Here is a 25,186-nt window from a genome sequence, read left to right as displayed (position 1 = left end):
CACCATTCTAGCGCCCATGGAGGAATTCCATGATGATGCCACCTTTGTGTTAAGGCAAGAGGCAGAGCAGAGGCTGGAGGCACAAAGTTGGTATCGGATACCAGCTCTGCCACTTAGAAAACTTGTCTCTGTTTTCGCATCTGTAAAAGAGGGATAAAGATGTTGGCCTTGTAAGTCTGTTGTGAGAGTTAAAGAAGAAAACAAAATGCAGTGTTTAGCGCAGTGTCTGGCATGTACTGAAGTGCTCATTAAACATTAGCCCTGGGCAGGGAGCCCAGGGTGGGTCCACGTGGATTAGGGAAATGCTTATCCATAGGCTTTTGTTCCCCAGCGTACCTGTGTACTTCTTTCTTATGGTACAGTATGCCAGGAAAATGCCCAGAAGTGAAGGATTCCCTTCATGCTCTAATTCTAAACCCCAGATCGCCTCAGGGTTCGAGACAGGAATTCAGAGGAATGGAAAATGTTTCTTTTGCCTCTCCTTTTATAACACCAAGTTCCCTTTACCTGTGGATGTTTTCGGAGAGAGACAGTGAGTCACTGTGGAGGCAGCATCAGAATTTTCATTTTATCCTATCGTCAGGCAGCATGTGGTTGCGGCAGAGTCGTCGCACTGTGAGAGTATCGGTGATGCGCCAATAGATCTGCCAGAAGGACAGGGGCCCCCGTGTGACGTAGTAGAAAGATCTCGGCTCCAAAAGTCATAAGAAAGCAATTTCTGGACCTTGAGCTGCCTCTGACGTGTTGGGTCATTCTGCAAAAGGCAGGTCACGTCTTCTACCCTCTGTTGTCTGATCTGTGACACGGGGATAATAATACTCTCTCAGACTCCCGCATGGGGTTGCTGAGTGACAATATATAGCAATGCTTTCTACATTCTAAAAGGTTCAACAAAGAGCATCTAATATCTTTAATTTGATAAAAGCATCACTTTCCATAGAGATGTCTGCCGCCTCTAGCAAGTGCCGCCCTCTGGGTTTCAGAAATGATGTGTAGCAAAGTCTGGGTGCATTTGGAGCTAGTCCCTGGGTGGGAGTGGGAGACTCGGCCTTAGGAACCTAGAGAGGGGGATGAGGAGAAGATAAGGAAGCTTTATTGCAGGGCAGGGCTTCGTAAACTTAAGCAGGCATGGGAATCACCTGGAAGGGCGGCCCCATCCCCAGAGTTTCGATTCTGTAGGTCTGGGGGTGGGGCCTGTGACTTCCCATTTCTAACACATTGCCAGGTGATGCTGATGCTGCTGGTCCAGGCACCGCGCTCAGAGAACTCCTGTACTAGGACAAGCGGGAAGAGCGAGTCCTCCTTCTGGAACTGAACCAGGCAGTGTGAAGATCCATGTGGGTAAGGCGATTGGGAAGAAAACATGTAGAAGGCGGAAAAATGGAGATAATGTGCAGATTGGGCAGAACAAAGGGAGAAGTCTCACTCTGTAACAAATGCAAATAGGGGGAAGTTGCTAGGTGATGGATAAGGGAGAGAGGTGAATTTCCACTGTAGGAAAACCCAGGTGAAGGCAGGAGGACCACGTTGGAAATAGACGTGTTTGGGGCGGTGGAGGTTTCTCATTAGGAAGTGAGGAGTGGTATGCTTGGTGCTGGGGAGTGGGAGTGGAGACAGGCTTGGGTCCAACGCCTCTGAGGAGGAAGAGGGACAGCTGAGATGTGGCAGAGGGGGCTCATTCCAGGGCTGTGTGGTTGGGCTTGGTAGTGCAGCACAATAGAAATTGGGAGAAAGGGGGTGGAATTTAGATGTGTGACCTGCCCCGAAGCTTTCTCGCTCTCTGCATTTATCACATCACATCACACCCAGCAAGACAGCCCCCCTCCTCCTGGTTCATTAGGAGATTTGATTCGGCTTGGCTCCTGCTGTCAGCAGCTGTCTGGGGCAAGATCTTTATGCTCCCTGCTCCCTAAGCAGCAACCAGCCTTCAGCCAGCAGCAGCGCTCATTAGAAGAGACCCCCCCGACACTTGATTTTCAGCTCACTGGTGGCCTGAAAGAGTTAATGCCTCCGGCTTCACTGCCCCCCTGGGCAGCCTCTGGGTGCCGAGGGAGGCCACTTTGGGCTGTGGGGACGTCTTTCTGAGCTTCGGCCAAAGGAGCAGGGAAGCAGGTTAGTGAGGCTGAAGACGGAGGTGCGGGAGGAGGGCCAGGCGAGCTCTGCTCAGGGGCACCTCCTGCATCCTGCCAATGAGGATGGGCGTGCAGACTGTGCCCGGGAGCTGAGCCGCCGCCCGCTGGGTGTAGGCTGCTTCAGTATTTACTGGATGTGACAAGCTGAGAGGAGAAGAGCTTTCAGCGGGGCCGGGGCCGCTTGCTGCCTGGTTCAAGGGGTGGGAGGTGTGTTGTGCATGCATGCATGCATGCGGATGTGGATGGTGTGAGTGCATGCATAAGTGTGCCTGTGTGTTCTTGCACACATGCCCTTCACCCGCCAAGGAACTGACTGCTAAAGAAAGATCTACTCTTTCCCCAGAGCTCCTTACCCGCAGCCTCTCTGACCCTCCCGCTGGCAAAGACCCACAGGCCATGAGGACTGGTCAAAGACAGTGAGTATGGCTTTGGCTTCTCCCTTTCCTCTCCGGGGTGCCCGTGTGGGCTGATTGCATTATCCATATTTAATTAACCTGCCTCTCCATGCATATTGATTGCTTTCTTCCCGCTGAGGCTCTTAGTTTCTCTTCTCTTCTCTATAAATCTTTGCTCTTTGCTTTTAACCTTTTTTTCACCCAGCATATCCTTGCTTTCCACTCTGTCCCATCCTGTCTGCCCCAGAGTCCCCTGTAACTTGATGCCCACTTATTAGGGCACATATACCATGGTGCCATCATACCCCTGGCCTTCCTGGGCGCTGGGTAACCCCAACCTCTGTTCCCTAGAAGTCGAAGGGATAGGTGCTGGGATGAATGAGAAAGGTGAGGGTCAGAGCATTCTGCAGATTCCTATTTAATTGATTCCAAGAGTGAGCTAATCGAAGGGGTGATGGAGGGGCTGAGGGGCAAGGGGGGCCAGTGCCGGATTCAGAAGAGAGGGAGGCCGACATTGCAGCAGTTCCAGGGAGCCAGTGTGGACTAGCCGTGGGGTGGGAAGAGCCACAAGGCAGTGACTGGAGGCCAGGTGACAACTGCCCAGACGACCTTGCCTGCTGTGAATGGGGGTGGTGGTCCCTGGTTCTGCTCGGCCCCAAGTTCACAAAGGCCCTTGGCCTGGGCTTCCCCCTCCTCTGGGGATTCATCCCACAACTGAGAGACAAGGAGGCTCGGGTACTCCAAAGAGGGATTTCTAGAGACCCTTAGAGCCGTCAAGGACTTCGATTTCCCCACTTCTGGGCAAGCAGGTGTAGGCACGGTTGGGACAAAGATTAGGGAAATGTCCTTGCTGTCGGGGGACACAGCCCTAGCTCAGTCTCCCGGAGATGAGGTTTTACACCAAGTCTAACTAATTTTTCCCCCCAGTTTTAACAAAGCAATCTTATAATTGGATTAATTACAGTGATATTGGAGAAGGTATTTTTTTCCCAAAGCCTTTGTGAAATGTTCGAGGTAATATCAAAATAATTTAACCTGCATAGATGGTGTTGGAGCCTTCTCTGTCTAAATGAGGCTTCTTTGAAAATGGATTCTCTGCTTGGTGGCAGAGGTCCCCAGGGGAACCCTGCATGGATAGGTTGTTCTCTCCACGTGTTTCTTCCCATCAGTTTCGTCCATAGGAACAAAGGGTTTGAAGCACTGAGCAAGGGACCCTCAGGAGAGAGATGACGGGTCAAGCGCCCTCCCCCTCCAGAACCCTTCCCCCCACCCCCGCTACCCTTCCCGCTTCCCATCAGAAACAGGCAGTAGGCTGTGGAAGGTCAGGCAGCCTCCAGATGGGCAGGGCAGAGTGACTTGCTTATTCATTTCTTCACCCCATGCCTGCAATCCCCGCAAAGGAGCAAACCTGAGCAGTGACAGGGCCTGACAAGCCTCCCTTGGAGTTCTCTTAACCTTCCGCCCGCTCACGCCCTCCCAGCTTCACTTGGAGGGAGCTGAGAAGCAGAAGAGCAGCCAATCAAATGATGCTGGACTGAGTGCTGACCCATCCACCCCCACCCGGGGCCGGCTGGTCACTTGGGCCCCACTTGAGTAAGACACAGAGGACAGTAATTTTCAGCTTGCCCCCCCCCCCGGCTTTCTTCCCCTGGGGGCCTGCGTCCCATGTCACCCTTGCTGATCCATGGTTGGGGAAGCAGGAACTCCTGACCAACAGGCTGCAAGGTGAAGCCCCCCAACAGCTGGTCCTCATCCACCCTGGGTTGGTCCCTTGCTCAGGATGAGCAGACAGTTGTGGGGAACAGGGGGTCGTGTGTGGGGAGGTGTTCTGTTGGCAGGAAATTGTCTACAAGGACTCGTAGTGCAGTCAGATAAGAGAGGGCGGCCCCCTCTTACAGCAGATTCTTTGATTTTAGGTGAGAGGACGTGAAAGGGTAAATCCCGCGCCCCGCAGGCTAATCTCCCGCCCTGACGTCCCTGCACGCCAGCCAGAGGGTCACCCGTGAGCCGGTGCCTGTATGGCCGCTTTACTGATGCCACGCAGGTAACTGATGCTAACCTGTCTTCTTACCTCTGCCCCTTTCTTCTTCCCACTGCCTTCCTGCTGCCCCTGCTGCCCCTGCTACCCCCGCCGCCAGCTGGAGCCTGCCTGAAGCCTTCCAACCCTGCGGTGGACCGCCACTGGCATCCATCCCCCAGGCCGCCTTTGTGGACTGCGCTGTCCTTCCCTGGGGGCTTCTTGCAAAGTTGGGGCCTTGACAGCAGAGCTGGCCTCAGCACCAAGCCCTCCCCCACACTGGCAGGATTTATGGGGTGGGCCCCTGCATGAGCTTGTATTGAACCCTGTAGGGGTCTCTATGAGGTACGGGGACAGAGAAGAAAGATGAGGACAAGCCCAGTTTTTTCTTTTTTAAAGTCAATTTAACCTTTGACTCTGGCTTCTGCTCCGGTTCTTTCAGACCTCACTAAAAGGTTAAGTCTCAGCTAGACGAGATGGAAAATCAGAACTCTTTTGCCCCAAAGAATATCTTGTGGAAGGTTTTGCAAACTATTTGGGAGACTCACCGTTGTCTTGGTAACAAGGAGCACCCTTTACACCGGCCCCTGCTAAACCTTATTAGATAGTTGGTGTGGATTTGCCATTGTTTGGAAATCCTCTTAATTGCTCTTAGGGGCATCGACCTGATTGTTCAGTGACTGATGTTTCTGAGGCACCGAGGAATGAACTGACTCATTCTAAGTTGGGGTTCTGAGCAGGACCTGCACTTGCATTCATGGAAGGTGATGACTCAAGGGCCCTGAATCGTGGCTTGCATGGCCTGGCACTGGGGTGCCCTCTGACTTGTAAGAGTGAGTTGGACGTAAGGTGGACATCAGAGAACAGCTGTAGCCAGTGTTTTGAAAAGCCAGAAAATCGATGGCTTCACAGTGCGTCTGGCTGAGATGAGAGGTGGGAGCACAGGACGGGCAGGCGAGGAGGTATTTCTGAGAACTTGGATGTTCTGGCCTTAAAAGGCTCCTCGGAGATGGACTGTGGAATACACGTGTTGTCCATCCCCGCCAAACGTGATACCATCCCCAGGCACTGCTGGATAAGATTTCTGTGAACGATGACCAGGATCAGGGATGAAAACCCATTTGAAATAAAAGGAAAAGTTTGCCTTGCATGACCGCTCACATCTCTGCTCACACCCAGGATTTGTGAAAATGAGGAAGGGAAAGCCAGGCTGGAAAAACGTCCTTTCCACCAGGAGAATGACATCTTCTGGGACTAGTTCCATGGCAAATTGTGACCAGCGGGCATGCGGAAGTCCCCTCTCCTAAGTCACTCTCAAGTCCTGATTATCCCCAAACCACCCCCCTTACCTTCTCCTTCCAGCTGAGGAATTGCCATGGTTAAAGGTCAAGGGTCAGTAAAGGGATTCCGCCAAGAGCCAGAGAGTAAATAGTTTCGACTTCATGGGCCATAGGGTCTGTGTTGCAACCACCCAACTCTGCCCTCGTGCTCGAAAGCAGCTTTAGACCACGTGTAAACAAACGAGGTGTTGTGTTCCAATAAAAATTTATTTACACAGACATCTTGTGGGGCTGTAGTTTGCCAATCTCGGTTAAAGGTAAAAGGGGGCTATTCGTGAGAGCCCGAAAGAGACGTTAGCATAATGTCTCATTGGGTCTGTAGTGTCTGGTCTTTAGGAAAATTAGAAAACATATGAGAAATTTAAGCATGCATGTTAAAATTTTAGATATGTTAATATACTAAAACATAAATAGATGTATGAGAGCTTAGTTCAGTGAAAGAGCTGACCAAGGGCATGCCTGGTTCTTAATTGCTGATTGGACCCACTGTTCTCCTTCCCACCTGCAGGCATCAGTCTTCACTGGTCTGTAGCCGTTCATGTGTATCCCCAGGTTCGTGGGCTGGGTAGGAAGAACCTGAGGTGGAATTGACCTGCTCTGAAGCCCTGGACTTTATCTGTGCTCTGAGATTCTATGACAGGCACCTCTGTATCACGCAAGCATCCCTCCACTACCCGTGTGGGTACCACGGGGGTTCTGCAATCGGGAGTTACTGCTGTTGCCGCGGCTGCTGCTTTGCCCTCCTAGTGGGAAAGCAAAATGTGGCTGGTTATTTTGTCATCTCTGTATTTCCTTTCCCCACAGAGAATCCTAATTTAGAAATACTTCCAAGCTAACGACCTTCATTGACTTACCATCAACTTGCATGTCAGCTTTAAAAAGCATTAAGCCTCTAGGGGTAGGGGACCTATTACTATTCCAGTAGTCAAGACAGGGAGTGAGTATCGCCCTTGAGCCTCTAGGTGTTTCTCCTTTTGCTCAGGAAATCTGCAGGGGCCACCTGGGGAAGGATGGGAGCCGGCAGGGCTGGCTCCTGCCACAGCAGCTCCAGGGGCCCTTTATGGGGCTGACAGCTATTATTTTGACAGTTCCACATCCTTCTGCCCCTGTGCTTATTGCAGGAACAAAGGTATGAGGACTCGACTGGGATGCCTGTCTCACAAGTCCGACTCCTGTAGTGATTTCACCGCTATTCTTCCCGACAAACCCAACCGTGCTCTAAAGTGAGTAATATGGCCACGCAGCATTCCCAGGGTGCCAGCTGTGGGGTGGATGCCCACCGTGGGGCTATGTAACCTCGTCTTCTCTGGTAGATAGTTGAAGAGATGAGCTGTGTGACAAATTCCCCCCTCTTGGCAGCTTCTTTGGTATCTGTGAACATGAATGAAAGAATGTTATTTTCCTCTTCAAAGTGAATGACATACCAATCTCAGAATAGAGACCCTCCTTTTTATCCTGCGAAAACCACATCACGCACCACTCTTATAAAGCTGCCGTGAAGGATGCTTCTTGGCTCTACTTAGCTGTCAATTTGAGCTTCTCAGATGGGAAACACTCAAATCTACTCAAACATCTGCTTAGGTTCAGATAATATGGATTCAGAGCCTATACTGTGCAGGTCCTGTGTTCAGTGATGTCATAGATGGTATTTGTGTAACCCACACGAGTTCTGTCTTTATCCCCGTTACAGAGATGAGGAAAATAAGGTAAAGGGATGGAGTCGGGAGCTCAGCCTCACTTGTCGAACTTCAAGTCCAGTCAGTGTCTTTCCACTGTTACTGGGACACTTGAATTAATTAGCTAAACAGAAGCAGAGTTGGTTTACAGTGACATCTTTTTTTTTTTTCCGTCTTTTTGTCCTTTTTAGGGCTGCACCCGCGGCATATGGAGGTTCCCAAGCTAGGGGTCTAATCAGAGCTGTAGCTGCCGGCCTACACCACAGCCACAGCAACGCCAGATCTGAGCCACATCTGCAACCTACATACACCACAGCTCATGGCAACGCCAGATCCTTAACCCACTGAGCGAGGCCAGGGATCGAACCCACAACCTCATGGTTCCTAGTCGGATTCGTTTCCGCTGTGCCACAACGGGAACTCCCACAGTGACATCTTTAAATGATGCACTTTCTTAGTTTTGCTTTTTAGACTGAAAGCCAACATACAAAATTTACAGAATTCCAATCCTGAGATTTTTTTTTCCATCAGTTACTTAAATGGTAGGCTCTGCAGTTCGTGACAGAACTGCAGAGATCTGGGTATGGCCTTCATTTGCTGTCTATTGTCTTGTTCTTCTGAGCAAACCACAGAGGTAGCTGAAGGAGAGGAGGTCGTTTCAGAAATATTCAAGACAGATGTTTCTTTTTTCCTAGGAGACTATCCACAGAAGAAGCTACGAGGTGGGCAGATTCCTTTGATGTGCTTCTCTCCCATAAGTGTAAGTAGAATTCAGGTTTCATCATGTCTCAGCAAATCATCCATTTTGTAAAAGATGCACCAAAATCCAGGTACTGTACCTGGCATCCCAGAAAACCCCAGTCTCCGCCCTCTAGGGAGTTCCTGTCTAGGGGGCAGAGATAAGAAAACATAATTTAAATGCAGTGGGGAGATGGGTTTTATTTTCCGTTTTCTGAGCTATGGTCCCAAGACGCCTCTGTGTACTCAGCAACTTTAGCAAGAAAGAACTTGGCGTAGGGAGTTGGAGCCATGAGCTCAATAGAAATGAACGTCCAGATTCCATCCAGTTCTTGTTTTATAAAATTAAATGACCTCCCTTGGAGACCCTGGAGAGCCTCGGGTTACTCATCAACCAAGTGAATATTCTGTGCATTTGGGTACTGACTCGAATGGGCAGACTTTTGAGCTTTCTTGTCCCTCTTTATTTGGGGGGCTTTGTACCCTGGTTGTATTACACCTCTCAATGTCTGATCGACTGCAAGTTTTATGAGAATACACCTCTGCTAGCCTTCCTCTTCCGCTTTCCCCATCCTCATCTCGTTCGCCTTCTGTTTCCGTAAAAGTAGAAATGGTTGTGCATTTTGCAGTGTGGGAAGGGCGTTTTGATGGCAGCCAAAATTTTCGGCTCTTGTGGTTTTTTGCACCATAAGCAAGTCTGAGTTCACTGGGCTTTGAAATCCTAAGTGTGTGAAATACTTGGGAGCGGGAGAGGAGTGTGAGGAAGGGAGAAGGGTCTTTTGAAGAGAAAAGGTTTTACGCAGTCAGTGCTCCTCGTAAATTCATATTAGAAGTAAGTCCTGATGGATCTGGGAGCAGAAGGGCTGCGGGGGTAAGTTTAGAATATCTTTCCCACTTAATTGGGGGACATGATTTTGCATAACAAAGTGAAGGTCACTGACTAGTACTTAGCCTTGTGTTCTTGATTTTGACCCAGCTCAGCTCCCAGGTGGGGGATGGCCTTACTGGAGTCCCTAGGTCTTCAGGTGATGTCTTTAGAAGTGATTTTTACTTTCATCTGGCTGAGCGGTTTCCTCTAACTAGGCCCCTTGATCCTAATGCTAAATAACGTACGCTTTGGAATAGATTTTTAAATGCAATGCAAAATTTAAGAATAAGCACATATTGTAGCACGTAATTTTGTGAGACAAATAGTCATTTTAGCGTTCTATGGATTTCACTTAGGAAAGAGAATAAAGCAGATGAGCTCGAGCACATATAACATATGGCTATACCCCCGAACAGCAAACTTCTGTGGGGAATTTGCCAAGGTAGTGGCATATGTACCACAATACTTAGGATTTGACAGTCATGCTTTTTTTTTTTTTTATGAGCTGATTCTGACTTATTTTCTAGAGTCACATTAAGCTGAACAAGCGTCACAATCAGTTTACACCTTCTTTTCTGGCTGGATTTGATTCAAGGTCATTCTGAAGTTTGGTTTCTATTTCAGCCTCTTGACGGACTCCGTTTAAGTCCCTGAGGCTGTTTCCTCATTTCGGAATGGGGATGGAAATACCTGAGTGCTACCTGTCACCTGGCTAGGAGAATCTTCATGAGAGGATACTTATCAATGATTTGGGGTTCTCCAGGCAAATGTGTTCTGTAAGAATATCGCGGAATTTTTTAAATGATTGCTTTTGTGTCTCAAGTGAAAAATAAATATGCCTTGAGGATAAGCTTGCAAATTTTGCTGCCAATGATTAATGTGAAGCTTGTACAGACCCAGTGTATGGTGGTAAAATTAGTGGATGGAAGCTTAGGGTATATTTGGATTGCTGCAGTGGTAAGACCTAGAGGGTAAGAGGTTGAATTGCAATGATCTGATTCAATGACTTTTAGCACTCAAGACACTTGGTTCTGATTCTTTCAGGGATGCTCTGGATTCCCAGGAGTGCAGGGACAATGTTCTGAGATGGGAATTTCACTAAGGGGTTACAAGCCGACACCAGATTGCTTCTTTGTGAAAAAACAAAAACAAAAACAAAAACCCACTACGGAAACAGGCTTTTTGAACTCTGAAGTTCTGTGATCCTTCTTGGAGTCTGATGTTCTGTTTTTATTTCTGTTTAGTACAGAATGAAAAGCCAATGGCGTGAATGTCTTTGAGAAGCAAGGGGCTTTTATGCAGGAGCCTCTGGCAGAATTTCAAGGTTTTAAAACTTGAACACTTTCTCCCTGCGAAGCTATGGAGGGGTCAGGGCCCAGCTTACTTCAGCGAGTGTTGACAACTTTCTAAAAGTCTAATTAATCGGGGTTAGTGTTGTGCCTCAATTAGAACTGATTAAGCTTTTCCAAAGGGATTACGTGTATGCTGGTCCCTTAGGAGGGACAGGAGTGGATCGGAGGGGTGCAGGTCTTTCCATTAAATCAACAAAATGTCCTAAAAAATTGAAGCAAAGAGAAGGACTGAATGGCTGAGCTCCAGGAAAACTTGACGTCTAATTTTCCACACCTAGGCAGCTGTCTTGCCTGAGTTTTCTCTTTCAGAAAATTCAGGTAATTGTTTTTGTTCCCATTCTCGACCTAGAGAGCATCTCTGCCATCCTGCTCTGCTGCCTGGATGTTTAGGGCACTTTATTTACTCTAAAAAGAAGGTGTTCTGAGTCTTCATTATGTACAAAATCTATGCCAAGCAGCTGATGGAAGAGGGACAGAAGAATGAACGGGACAGTCCTTCCCTGGTAGAGAATGCAGCCTTCTGAGAAAATCGACATGCATACACATAACACAAGAAATCCTGCTCAGGCTAGGGGGCCTCAAGATTTCAAATAGAATCCTGACCTTCAGTGTTCCTCTTAAATTCCACCTTTTAGTGCCAGGAGGACTCATCGATCTGAGCTGACAGGCAGCTTTTGGTGCAGAGCATTATTCTGTTAAATCAGGAAACATGCTTTTGCACAATGGAGAACACGGATGGTAGGGAGCCACACCTCTCGGTTTTGACCCAGCTCCTCGGGGGTAATGCTTGAGATAGAGAAAAATAGCTGAGTGGCCTTGATGGACTCCTTCAGGCTCTTGGAAAATCTGTTTCCTCGTCTCTTCAGTGAAGGATGTGGATCCAAGGGGGTGGATCCAGTTCGGTCCCATTGTGCTAGGAGGCTGTCTGAAGCAGCCACCGAGGAGGCAAGAGCTAGTCACCTACGGCAGGTGATTTGAGTCAGCGCTGCCTGCAGGGTTACGTAAAACTGCTTTGGAGCTGAAATGGCTTGAGCACCCAGATGAGGGGCTGAGACGCCTGCGCTGTGGAGCCTTCTCCTCTCTTTGGCAGGATCCCCTGGGTGGGGATGCAGCGCAAGGGTTCAACTCCAGGATAAAAAAAGCAACTTTGCTATTGTTTAAACAGTAGAATAAAAAAAAAAGTCTGGAACACAAATATTTGGAGCACTTTTATTTTCAATTACATTGGCTTAAAGTGTGGTTTGGAACCAAAGCCTCGCCCGTGGAGGTTTAGGGGATAACCACTTGCTAAGTGCTCTTTTTTTTTTTTTTAAACTAACAAATGAAAAATGAAATTGAAATTGCTGATGGCTTCATTAGATAGGGGAGGATAATGTGTGTTAATTTGGCATCTTCTTCCCATTCATCCAGGGACAGAGAGACGTGGTGTCTGAGTGTGCATGTAGCCTGCCCCCAAGGGTGCGTGCATGCGTGTGTGTGTGTGTGTGTGTGTGTGTGTGTGTGTGTTTGCGTCCCTCTGCAGTTCAGACCTGCCAAAATGAAGGCTCCCAGCTCATGGGAAATCTTTTCTGACAGGTTGCTGGAGAGCACAGAATTGCGTGTGTTCTGCTTTTATTCCCTGTGAGGTTCAGGCATATGCTTGTTATTTGTCCAGCTTTTAGTAGGACATTCAGTCCTTTACTTGAATCAATTCTCTCTCCTTCTCTCTGTCCCTCCCTCCTTTTTTTTTTTGTCTTTTTGTCTTTTTAGGGCCACACCCACGACATATGGAAGTTCCCAGGCTAGGTGTCTAATCAGAGCTGTAGAGGCCGGCGTACACCAGAGCCACAGCAATGCGGGATCCTTAACCCATGGAGCGAGGCCAGGGATCGAACCCTCAACCTCAAGGTTCCTAGTTGGATTTGTTTCTGCTGAGCCACGATGGGAACTCCCATTTTTTTCCTTTTTAAACAGAAAAGTTATTGCAGGAGTTCCCATCGTGGCCCAGTGGTAACGAACCCAACTAGTATCCATGAGGACTCAAGTTTGATCCCTGGCCTCACTCAATGGGTTAAGGATCCATCTTTGCCGTGAGCTGTGGCTCAGGTCACTGACGCGGCTTGGATTCGAGTTGCTGTGGCTGTGGTGTAGGCCAGCAGCTATAGCACTGATTCAACCCCTAGCTTTGGAACTTCCACGTGCCTGGGAGCTTCCATAAAGCCCTGGGTGCGGCCCTAAAAAGTAAAAAAAAAAAAAAGTTGTTGCATTCCTTCCAGTTTAAGGTGAAGGTTCCTTCCCCCTTCCTCTCACTTCTTTCAGCTAGATCCCACACCTGTTTGACAGAGCACCTTGCCCTGGGCCTCCGTTTGGTCCTTGACTTTCATTATTTGCAGAGCATGGAGGGTCCAGGCTGACCTGTCTCCGCCAGGCCCAGGGAAGGCTGGCTTCATGGAATAGTAGAATTGAAAGCTTTTACATCTGCAGAGGTAGTGTTCATCTCTGAGCAAAGGAGACCCGTAAAGAAGCTTTATGTTTTTAAAAATGAGCCCCTTTGGAATAATAATTGAGATATAGAAAAATAGAATGACATGACCTGGTTACACAGCAACCAGGCAGAACACTACAAACAAACAGACACAAAAATTATCAGCTCATGAAATGCCTTGCTTGTTCATCCAAATGGTCTTTAGCTCTAGAATGTACATTTTAATAACCAAATTTCCATGTGTCATTCAGCCCTCCCACATCCCTCCCCAAGCCCAAAGGTTCTGGAACAGTGTTACTCAAAGTGGGATCCCAGGAAGACAACACCAGCAACTGATGGGAGCTTGTGTGAAATGAAACTTTGGGGTCCTGTCTTCTACCCACTGAATCAGAATCTCTGGGGGGCGGGGGCAAGCAGTCAGTTTTTCTTGATCCCCTCAATAATGTTAATGCCCCCTGAAGCTTGAGAAACTCTAAAAGCAGCTCTAAAAGCAGAAGTAGGAGTTCTCATTGTGGTGCAGTAGAAATGAATCCGACTAGTAACTGTGAGGTTTGCAGGTTCGATCCCTGGCTTCTCTCTGTGGGTTAAGGATCTGGCATTGCTGTGAGCTGTGCTGTAGCTCACAGACGCGGCTCGGATTCCATGCTGCTGTGGCCATGGCGTGGGCTGGTGACTACAGCTGCGATTCAACCCCTAGCCTTGGAACCTCCATATGCCATGGGTGTGACCCTAAAAAGCAAAAAAAAAAAAAAAAAAAAAAAAGCAGAAGTAAGGGAAACCATGAACCTGGAGCAATGCATCCCTTTAGTGGGACATTGTCCGCGCGTATCACTGAATCCACTTATGCAGCAGCCATGGCGGAGGGTGTTCGCCATAAATAAGCAAATATGGCACGTGTGCTTTCTGGATAAAGTGAGGCTGAGGGTTAGAAAGAGATATTCCAGCTAGAGATGGATGAAGAAGAAACATCTCTTCCTTCTTGCCATCCTCTGTAGATGGCTGAAATTTTCACTTGCACCCAGGAATGTGGGAGCACTTAGCCTTATATAAGGCGTGCCTGGAATATAGAAGACAGCTATTAAAAGGTTTGAATGAAAGCAACTGGACACCCATTCTGTTGCTTACCACCTATGATCTTTGGTTAATCGTGTTACCTCTATAAACCCCATCTTCCTCATCTGTAGACATGCCTTGTAAAGCTGTTGTGAGAATTTAATGTGATTATGGTTGTGAAATGCTAAGCATGGTGACTTGTACATGGGGGGGAGGGAACTCCATAAAGGATGACATTCTTATTATTTTCGTTATAACCCAACATTACATTCATTGAGAAGACATGTGTTTCATGACTGCGATGTGACAGGGATGGTGTCAGCTCCTTGCTCCCATAGGCAGCTTGAGGCTGAACCCTGGGGGTAGGGTAGACATCATGTTAGCATCACCAGCTTAACATCTCACCCTCTTGGCCGAATGAGGTTTTGGCATCCCTTCCTCATCTGTCCCAATGTCCCCCCGATGCTTGTGAGAGAATCTGCTGGGGATGTATTTTTAGAAGCCCAGTAGGGGAATCTGGTATGTTCCTTCTTTGAAAGTCCCTGCAGTATTGTCATATCACACTGACTAGACACACATTCCTAAACACTTAATTTTTGAAATTATGGCTGTGGACTGGTGTCTAGGGGATTTTTGTTTTCTTTTTTGGCTGCATCTGTGGCATATGGAAGTTCCTGAGCCAGGGATCAAATCCAAGCTGCAGCTTTGACCTACACCACAGCCGTAACTCGGGATCCTTAACGCACTACTCTACAGTGGGCACTCCACATGGGATCTTATAATACTTCTCTGGTTTTAAAGGAGTCATTTGTGGATGGTCACCTTTCGCCCTATTTGTGGCACATGTCTTTTGTTACCCCTTTAATAAAGAAGCCCTTGCCAATTTCCTATAATGGTTGCAGATACAAGCTCTACCATATTTTTTCATATTGTTTCTGGTATTTGACTCCGTTTCTGCTTGGAAAAATAAGAGGGAATATGGGAAGTTTTAGGCTCTTCCTCGTCCTCTGGGACTGTGTTCTAGGAATAAGAACCCATGCAACCTCAGGGTCTCAGCATTTCGTATATCCAGTGTAGGGCTTGATCATAGGCTTGCCCGTATCCTTTCTGACGCAAACACTAACAACCAAGTCTTAACTACAATCATAATCTATCATCTTGCTATGTAGACACTCACAAAGTGGAGATCATTGAAGAAAATTACATTAATCACAAGAATGAAGTACAATTAGCATACTAATTACTTGCCAATAAATGTCAGTAACCGGAAATAGTTTGTTCTCTAAATAATCTTCCTACCTAAATCTTTTTATCCCCAGTTATTTGCTTAAAAACCTTCATTTTGTAGATAACATACCAGAAAGGCTTTGATCCTGGTGCTGTTCTCATCAGATTTCAAATTAGTGAACTTGGTGCTGAATCAAAGAGGTTTCGACTTTGCCAATAGTGTATGTATCCTGGATTTTCTAAATGTATTTTGCTCTCCTCTTTTCTGTCTGACCTTGGACCCCTTCACCAGCTTTTTTTTTTTTTTTTTTCCAATTGATCAGGAATGCAAGAGGACTCTGGTCTTTGGGACTACACTTTAGCAAACAGAAAACTCAAAAAAAAAAATCGTTCTTGTGATGTTGTATTTTTCCAAGCCTGGGAACTGAGCTGGGCTCAAGCCCACCCGCAATGCCAGCTAAATCAGGCTTCTGGACCTTGAACTGTTACCTAAGCCACCCTCCCTGCTGCACCAGCTGCACTGCTCATTCATAGTGACCCAGTTTCTTTTCTTATGTAAGCACCCTGCATCAAAGAACTAGAGGGAGGATGCCGGCAGCCGGCAGGCAGCGTGTGCGGCCACAGGCATGTTCTTGGAGATGCCGTGCTTGCTCGGGAGGACGCCAGCATTCCGCCCAGTGTTCCAGGAATCTTGGACACAAGCCTTTCCTTTCCTGTGACTCGATAGACACTAATCTCAAACATGTCTCATGTTCTTAGAGCCTTGACTTCTTAGAGGGTCTACAGTGAAATGAAAATAAAATGGGGAAAAAAAAAGGCATAGAGTTCCCTGGTGGTCTATTGGTTAAGGATCTGGCATTGTCACTGCTGTGGCTCCGGGTCGCTGCTGTAGTGAGGATTTGATCCCTGGTCTGGGAACTTCTGCATGCTGTGGCAAGAAAAAAAGAAAAAAGAAGGCACATCCTCCTATTTCTCTGTAATTTTCCTGAACTGTTTCTCATCCATCATCTTTAAGTTATTAGGGTCATTTTTGATATTAGGCATGTTATGTTCTGATTCCTTAAGGCAGCAAAGTACAGAATAATGGTCACAAACAGCTGTGGAGCAACCGCTGTCTTGGTGTCAGGCTCTGCATGCTCTTTACATGTACTGACTCACCTCAGAGGCATCCCATGCGCAGGTGCTATTAGCATCTGCATTTCACATAGGAACAAATTGAGGCACAGAGAGGTTAAGCATCTTACTCAGGGTCGCACAGAGCCAGGACACAATCCCTGGCAGAATAATTTCAGGGGTCAGAGAGAAGTCTGACCAGTTCCAGGCAACTCTTTCCAATCGCCTGGAATGTACAGGAATGGTGGCGAGGGGACTCTGGTTTCTTGGGGTGTCGAGGAGGAACAAGGTCTGGGATGCATGGGTGGGGGAGGGGTGAGGAGGAGTGGGTGGTGTGCAGGGGCCCAGGCAGCGGAAGCACAGCTAACAAAGCAGGTCCCTCTGAGAAATGCCAGGAGATGCTAATGAGCCTTTCAGAGATGAAGCACATCCCGCATTTTGACCAACAGCAGTTTCATGGACAAGCCAAAGAGAAGGAGAGGGTCCTGGTGGAGAGGAGGAGAAGGATGGAAGGGGGAGCGAAAAGGGACAGAGGACGGAAGAAAAGGGAGAAAGACAGAGATGCTGGGGAGTCAGGGAGAGGACTGGACAAAAGGCTTGCTGGGAGGAGGGGGGAGATGATGTAAGGGGGAGGAAAGGAGGCAGACGGGGGCGGTGGGGGGGAGGCGGGGAAGAAATCCCGGAGTTCCCATTGTGGCGCAGCGGAAATGAATCTGACTAGGAGCCATGAGGTTGCGGGTTCCATCCCTGGCCTCAATCAGTGGGTTAAGGATCCGGCATTGCCGTGGCTGTGGCCGCACTTGCGGCCCAAAGATGACAAAAAAGAAAAGAAAAGAAAAGAAAAGAAAAGAAAAGAAATCCCGCTGGCTCTAGTCCCATATAGTTCCTTTGCTAGGTCACATGAGCAGGAATGGTGGGCCAGGTAGGGGACAAGCAGTCTGTCCACAGAAGCCCCCTTTGGCCATCTGCTCTGAAGATGGGGAGGGGCTTCTGCAGCCATGGGCCAGGGGAGGGAGCTTCCCTCCATTTAACTTGCATTGTTTCAGGGTCCAGTTTCTCTTTGCACGGTGACCCCCTCACCCTGCGTTGCTCAGAGCTGGCCCTGGGAATATGAAAGGATGGGGAGAGGCTGGGACAGGGAGGGGAGGGCACGCAGAACCGGAGGGCTGTGGTCCCCACGGTGTGTGCAGGGCTCTGTGAGCTCTGCGGGGCATCTTTGCCACAATGCTGCTGCTCAGGTGCAGACCCTCCCAAGCCTTTCTCCCCTCCTTCCCCATCTCTCCTCAAGCTCTTCCCTCCAAATCCCAGCACATTTCAGGTGCCATATTTTGCTGTGGTTCCCTCCCACTCCCTCTGGAGCCTGTCCTGGAAATGTGGGCAAACACATTTGGGGGCGTGGCTGCCTGAAAGAGGATGCACCTTGCAAGGGCATTCAGCCTCGCTTTTTGACAGTGTCCCGAGGCCAGGGAGGGGGCGTGTCCCTGCGAGGCGCCCCTGCATCTCAGGAGGGTCACTTAGGGTGGGTGTCAGCGATGCGGGAAAGAAGAGAGTTTAGACATAGTCCAGGTTATGGGCGGTCGGTACCTAGTGGCCTCCGCTGTCACCACAGAGGAGGTGATGGCAGGTGTCGTCCTGTCGGAGAAGCTATAGTTAGTCCTGTGAGCCAAACAGTGCATTTGCCCAGCTGTAGCGTCCTTCCAGCACACTGTCTAACTTGGGGTTATTGTCCATCCCTCCTTTGGAAGAAGTGGTAATGCGGGGCCTGCCAGTGGTCGCCAGAGGAGAGACAGGCAGAGCGGGCTCTGAAGTTGCGTAGATGTGTGTAGAAATCCATCTTCCACCCCTTACTGGCCCAGTGATCACAGGCATTTCACCTCAACTCTCCAAGATGAGAAGACTGGGGTTTTGAGATGTTAAGGCATATTGGGGGGCGGTCACACAGGATGCAAACCCAGGCTGACTGACTCCAGATCCTCTGCCTGGATTAGGATTGGAGGACAATCCTAATCCAGCATAGAGTTCGGCCTGGAATAAGTCCTCGCTGTGTGACGGTAGTGATTACAAGGAAGATGGAAAACCATCGGCTGAGAGCTGTGTGTGAGGCGGGCCAGTGGAAGTTGTGTCGGGGGCACAGAGCAGAGTGCTGACCCCACCTGGGAGAGTTCATCAAGTCCACCACCCTCCCTTTACAGATGAGGATGCTGTGGCTCCATGAGGCTGAATGTGCTCATTGTGGACCTGCCTCTGATCAGAACAGGTGCTCCAGGCTGAGACGGTGATGTCCCCACCCCAGGTGGTGTCGGCTGCCTCCACGGCATCTGAATATGCGCTCGCCCCCCATTTCCCTCCAGAGCCTCATCCCCACCGAGTCACTCTGGGGTGCTTTCAGTTGGAGTCTGCTGCCCAAGCCCACTCTCATCCCTATGTCCTACTCCTGGATGCTCCCCTGCCTCCCTCGGTGACTTCATTGTCTCCCCACCCTCACCCGCTGTCATCACTCCTGGAAACATCGTCACCTCCGTGGTGCTGCCCGAGGCCCCCCTCTCTCATGCTGCACTGAAACTCCCTCCCCAGCAGTTCATCCCTCTTGGGCACAGCCACCCCTTGGGCTCCACCATCGAGACTGGACCACAGTCTCACAGAAGAAAGCTGGCTCCGCAGTTTGGCATCCTTGCCCCTTGCTAACTGTATGACCTTCGGCAAGTTATTTAACTTAAGCTTCATCTTCCTCTACTGTGAAATAGTGAAACTGTCAGGACCCATGTCGTAGATTTGCTGTGAGGAGACATGCCAGGAGATTTACGAAGCATTTGATGCTGTGCGTGCCCCCGAGTGAGTACATATCTGTAGTGGTTATTTTTAAAATTCGTTCTCTGGAGTTCCTGTCGGGGTTCAGTGGTTAATGAACCTGACTAGCATCCACGAGGACGCAGGTTCCATCCCTGGCCTCGCTCAGGGGGTTAAGGACCTGACGTTGCCGTGAGCTGTGGTATAAGTTGAAGATGCGGCTCAAATCTGGCATCGCTGTGGCATAGGTTGGCAGCTACAGCTCCAATTTGAGCCCTAGCCTGGGAACCTCCATATGCCGTGGGTACGGCCCTAAAAAAAAAAATTCTTTCTCTAACTTAAACTTTTATTTTAATCTTCTGTTTAGCCTCTTCTCTTTTTTTTTTTTTTTTTTTTTTTTAATGTCCCAACTGTTGGTTCCTTCCTGTTCTCCAGGTTCCATTCTCCAGCCTGGCGCTAGGGTTCCTGTCTGAGTGATGGGCACATCCTAAAACTCAATGCTTTGCCTGTTTCCTACCAGTTTCCTAACGCAGCTCCCAAAGGAGCTGTTCCAAACTCTTTCCATTCTCTTAGGTGTCCCCACCGCAGCACCCACTGCATTTGTAATGATTCAATGAATAATTTTAAATGACCGCTTCGTGTCTGTTACACTAGGCTAGCTTGCGAGTTCTGCGAGCGGGTGACGTTACCTGATTTGTTTCTACTGTATTTCCCAAATCTAGCACGTGGAGGAAGACCACCTGCAGGACGGTCACCCCAAATTAATGAAGAAGTTCAAGGCTGTTGAACTTGGTGCATCTCCAGTATGTCCCTTCCCTGCCCATTGCTCTCCGTCTCCATCCATCTCCATCTCTTTCTCTACTTTTGACTATAAGTAGGTCAGATTCTTCTACTTCCTTTCTTTTTTTTTTTCCTTTTTGTGGCTGAACCCCAGGCACATGGAAGTTCCCAGGCTAGAGGTCAAATTGGAGCCGCAGCTGCCAGCCTATGCCATAGCCACAGCCACGCGGGATCTGAGCTGCGCCTATGACCCACACCACAGCTCAGGGCAACACCGGATCCTTAACCCACTGAGCGAGGCCAGGGATCAAACCCACATCCTCTTGGATACCAGTCAGGTTTGTTACAGCTGAGCCAACGGGAACTCCTCTTCCACTTCTTGATCTCTCTCCTCTAGGATTTGCCTTTACCAGGTACTGTTCTTTGGCCACTTTCATTGCTCTCTTCTCTTGCCCTTTTCCCTTCTGCCTGCAAACACATCTGGAAAGATCTTGCGTCGGAGTCACACAGCTGGTAGGGAAACTGGGCTCTTCTTGCCAGCTGTGTGACTGGAAAATTCATCTCACGTCCGTAAGTTTCTGTTTCTTCCTGTGGAAAATGAGAGTGGATCACTTGTGCAATCTATGGATCAGCACTGCTGTGAAAATACATTGAGCTGGTGTTGGCAAAATCTCCAGCAAAAAGCATGGCAGATAGTAAATAAATAAAACTCTCTGCCCCAAATCCTAAAGAAATACATAAAAACAAAACTCTCTCGTGTCTAGTTCCCACCGCTTTCTCCAGGTAGTATTAGATTTCTGGCGCCTGAACTGGAACCTTCCCTGCATCCACAAGCAGCCTTTTCCTCTTTCTCTCCATCAGAGCGCTGTTCTCAGGCTTAGTTCTTCTCCCGGCCTGAACAACTTCTCTTGTTCATCAAGTCTTTTCTGGCCAGATCAACGTTTAAGCATAGCTGAGGGCATCTTATAAAATCCCCTTCACACCCATCCACACACCCACACATACCCCTTTCCTGACTCTGTTTCCCTCCAGCTTTGCTCTCTAATCTCCCTCCTCCCCTTCTTGCAAGAGACACCTGAATGGACTGTTTCCTGCCCTCTCAGTCACCTCTGGGACTTCCCACACTATGGCCAAATCTCTCATCACACCACGAAGACCGTTCCTGCCCGTGGTTGCTGGATCTGGCCGCTGAGTCTAATGATCACTGCTTCTCAGACCCTATCCAGCTTGACCTCAGGGTAGCACTGGACGCAGTGACCGCTTCTTCCCTGAAATGTCCGCTTCCCTGGCCTTTTGGCGTGCTATGTCATCCTTCTCTCTCTGCCTCTTTCACTGGCCTCTTGGTATACATCTATCTTATAAGCAGGCTCAGTAATTTTAGCATTATTGTTCTTCTTATTAAACACGAGTCTTACTAAATGACTTCTGGTTGCTCAAATAACCTTTCTTAATGGTGGGCCTCCGCCGCTGGGCTTCTGCCTTCCTACAGGGCTCTTCTCCTTCTGCCCCTTCCTTCTTCCACTTAGCTTCTTTCTCCTCAGCATCACATCTCTGCCTAGAGGCTTCTTCTTCCTGCAAGACTTCCCTCACCGCCTCAGGTCCAACTTAGGTGCCCCTCCTGGATGCTTTCACAGCCACCCATGCGTTCCTATCATATCCCTTATCATCTACACCATAATTCTCATAATTCCGTTATCTTGGCTCACATTGCTCTTTTACTATAAGTTCTGCAAGAACTTGTATCTGTGTTTTGTGCCCAGGAACCCAGCAGAATGCCTGGATCACACAATGGGCAAAAGAGTGAATGATGGATAAACAACCAGGCCCGATGTGTAGCCCTGGGAGCTAGATCCGATCTCCTGGGCTAGACCATGATGGTAAAGAATATATAAAAGCATGCATATATGTGTATAACTGAGTCACTCTGCTGGACAGCAGAAATTGGCACAACATTGTAAACCAACTATACTTTACTTGGAAAGAAAGTGTGGATGAATGAGTGGAGATGGCATTATTGTGGTGTAGGACTGGTAGGTAGCCTATCTTATATTTTTTTAATGCTGCTTATTATCATTTGTGTGAGTTCAGTCAAGCCACTTCTCTAAGCATCCGTTTCTTCATCTATAAAATGGGAGGAAGTGGCGTTTCTGCTCTTATGCAAGGGGATCAGTGGCATCTCTGGAGCACTGGGTTGCAGGGTCAGTCCCCAGCCTGGCACAGTGGATTTAAGATCTGGCATTGCCACAGATGCAGTGTAGGTTGCAACTGTGGCTCCGATCTGATCCCTGGCCCAGGAATGCCACATGCCATGAGGCAGCCAAAAATGAAAAAAAAAAAGGGGGGGGGATGAATAAAACAACATTCCCGAGAACACTTTGCAAATGTCATCTCCTTTAAGTCACACAAAGACCCAGCAAAGCTGAGATTTGATGCAAGGAGATAATGTCTGTACCTTGGGTAGTGCCAGGCCAGACAGTTTCCTTGGCAGGGCGAGCCTCACCAATACCGTCGAGGAAAACAAAGAGATACTTTCCTTGATCTATAATTAGATTCAGCTTGCTCCCAAGCTCCCCCCCCTTTTTTTTTAAACTTTGCCTTTTTAGGGCTGCACCCACAGCATATTGAATTTCCCAGGCTAGGGGTCGAATCAGAGTGACAGCTGCGGGCCTACACCACACCACACCACAGCAACTCAGGATCCGAGCCACATCTGTGACCTACACCACAGCTCATGGCAACACCAGATCCTTAACCCACTGAGTGAGGCCAGGAATCGAACCCACATCCTCATGGACAGTAGTTGCCAAGCCCCCCTTTTTGCTTGCTGAAAAGCAAAGCAAAATCTAACACCAACAACCAACTTAAACTTTCCAAGGCAGGGAATTTAGTCTCTTCTGGTTTAAAATCAATGGCCTCTTCCAAGTCACTTCACATTTGCTCCCTTAGATAAATGCACAGTGTTTTAGCCCCCCCACCCCCGACCTTTTCCTGCTCATACTGCAGTGGAAAAGCAGCAGGGGAGGGCCTCTGGCCCGTGTCCTCCCTGTGTCTACTGACAGTGTCCCTGGCTCTTGTCACGTGAGGACTGGGCACGCTCCGAGGCCATTTTGCTGAAGCAGCCCCGGGTCTTACACTCTGGCTCCCCCGGGCCCTGAGTGTCCTCAGACGCTTCCACGGCTTCAGAGGGTTTTTCGCTCCACCTCCACCCGGAGCCTCTGCCACAGTGGTCAACCCCTGGCAGGCCTGCTAGCTCTCCAATCCCCATGCTTTTGGAGCTTGGGGAAACTTCTGGGCCTCCTTTGTGAGAGCTTAGAGGAGACAAGATGTGGCAGAAAGAGGGGCATCCACGGGGGATTTACAGATAGGGATTTTGTGATTTCTTCTCTGATGTACCCCAAGACTTTGAACAGTGCTTTGTACGTGAGTAGTTTTTAAAAAATTATTGAATCGAATGAGCCATTCTCAGACCATCTCTCTGCCTAATCATGGCCATGCCACTGTTTCACACTCACTTTGATTCTCAATTTATCTTCAATTTCCATTCCCTCCTGTTAAGGTTTTGAACACCATGCAGAACTGAGGGTGAGTAGGGCCCTGAGCAGACCTTTTATTAATCTAACTATGTCCCTCTTTTTCCATCCTGCCTGATGGGAATCAGCCTTATCTCATATTCTGCTCTCTCCTGACCACTCTTAGTTTTGTGAAGTACTTTAAGCTCAGGCCTCCAAACTTAGATTTCTTTGTGATTTGGGAGTTGTGTGTGTGTGGTTTTTTTTTTTTTGGTCTTTTTAGCATATAGAAATTCTCAGCCTAGGGGTTGAATCAGATCTGTAGTCCCCAGCCTACACTACAGCCACAGCAACACGGGATCCAAGCCGTGTCTGCTACCTACACCACAGCTCACAGCAATGCCGGGTGCCTAACCCACTGAGTGAGGCCAGGGATTGAACCTGCATCCTTACAGATGCTAGTCAGATTCGTTACAGCTGAGGCATGACAGGAACTCCAACGATGCCAGAATCTTAACCTGCTGAGCCACCAGAAAACTCTGGGAGTTTCATCAACACCCTTTTCTCTCAAGTTCCTGGCTCTTACAATTAAGTCTTAGCTTTTAGGACAATGGTTCCAGTGTAGGCATTAGAAGGTCTATTCTAACGACGATGACTTTTTAATTAAGAAATAAAAATGTTTCAGAAAAGTAAAGGCAAATTTTTAAATACGTCAACCACATGGCGCCACTAATCCATGAAATGCTGCTGAGTGGCGCACCGTCCTGACACATGTGGATGCTCAAGGGATCCCGTCACCCAGAATCACGAACTGTTAACAAGTTGTCCTTCTAGTAAATTTCCAAAAAGAAGTAAAACATTCTAGCCAGAGTCATTTTTAACCAAGGCAATTATTCCTTTATTTTAGGCTGTACCTGCCCTTCCTCTGAGGACAGTGGGTAGAAAGCTATAGCTCTCATTTGAATCGGGGAGCGTGCCTGAAGGGTTGAGAATAATTAAAAAGAAATATTTTAAAATAAAAACATCAGCTGAATGTGGAGGCTATCAGTGAATGTTGCTTCCCTTTTCTAAATCTGTGGCTAACCCCGCTCATCTTACTCTGATTGGAAGTTCTGTTTGGCAACATGCACGACCTTGATTAAGAAAAATGAAAGGCTATGTTAATTGTTCAATCATATGGTAGAAAGATTGTAATTAATCTTAATTAAAGTGTATAATTTGATCTTTTTGATCAAAGGCAAGGTCTTTTCGAATAAAGGATCCATGGCATAAGTTATTAAAATACAGGGCCTCAAAAGTTTTTTCAAAGAGACTGGGAGCCCCTTCCATGTAACAGGATGGCTTTACTGACTGCATTTCAGTGGAGTGTTTACTTTCAGACATTTTTTTGCTGATGGTGAAGGATTTTCCCTGAGGCATTCACATATTACCCCTGCCCCCCACCCGTTGTCTTGTGACAGATTGTTTTTCCAGGTTGGGTGGCTTGGATTGGGGCAGGGAATGGATTACATGTATTACTTTGGCCTAATTAGAAACACAGAGTCACCATGGATCCAGGGGACAGCCAACTCTTCCTTAGGGGACAGGTAGTGACCACTGAGGGCTGATCAGAAGGGACCAGGCCCTCTCATAGTCATTGATACAATGGCTTCCTGAACATTTCTTCCTGGGTGGATGGGGAGCTTGGGGTTCATAGATGCAAACTCTTGCCTTTGGAATGGATTAGCAGTGAGAT

General features: G+C 48.3%; 1 protein-coding gene across 2 annotated transcripts in view; it reads left to right on the top strand.

Annotated features, from left to right (window-relative positions):
- Positions 1–1,224: 1,224 nt before the first annotated feature.
- Positions 1,225–25,186, top strand: part of RGS8 (regulator of G protein signaling 8) — a 31,070-nt gene continuing 7,108 nt past the window's right edge. The window contains exons 1-4 of one of the 2 annotated variants that reach the window (XM_047753825.1): positions 1,225–1,341; positions 2,476–2,548; positions 7,006–7,107; positions 8,256–8,320. In XM_047753825.1, the coding sequence (XP_047609781.1) occupies positions 2,529–2,548; positions 7,006–7,107; positions 8,256–8,320 (187 nt within the window). In that variant the 5' untranslated portion in view covers positions 1,225–1,341; positions 2,476–2,528. Of the gene's footprint in view, positions 1,342–2,475; positions 2,549–4,443; positions 4,572–7,005; positions 7,108–8,255; positions 8,321–25,186 lie in introns of those variants that run through there. The other variant, XM_047753824.1, reaches the window with a different exon arrangement.

Source organism: Phacochoerus africanus, chromosome 11 (genome assembly GCF_016906955.1).
Source record: "Phacochoerus africanus isolate WHEZ1 chromosome 11, ROS_Pafr_v1, whole genome shotgun sequence".
Classification (NCBI taxonomy): Eukaryota; Metazoa; Chordata; class Mammalia; order Artiodactyla; family Suidae; genus Phacochoerus; species Phacochoerus africanus.
Note: the sequence above shows the minus strand (reverse complement) of the source record. Positions and strands in the feature narration are given on the sequence as shown.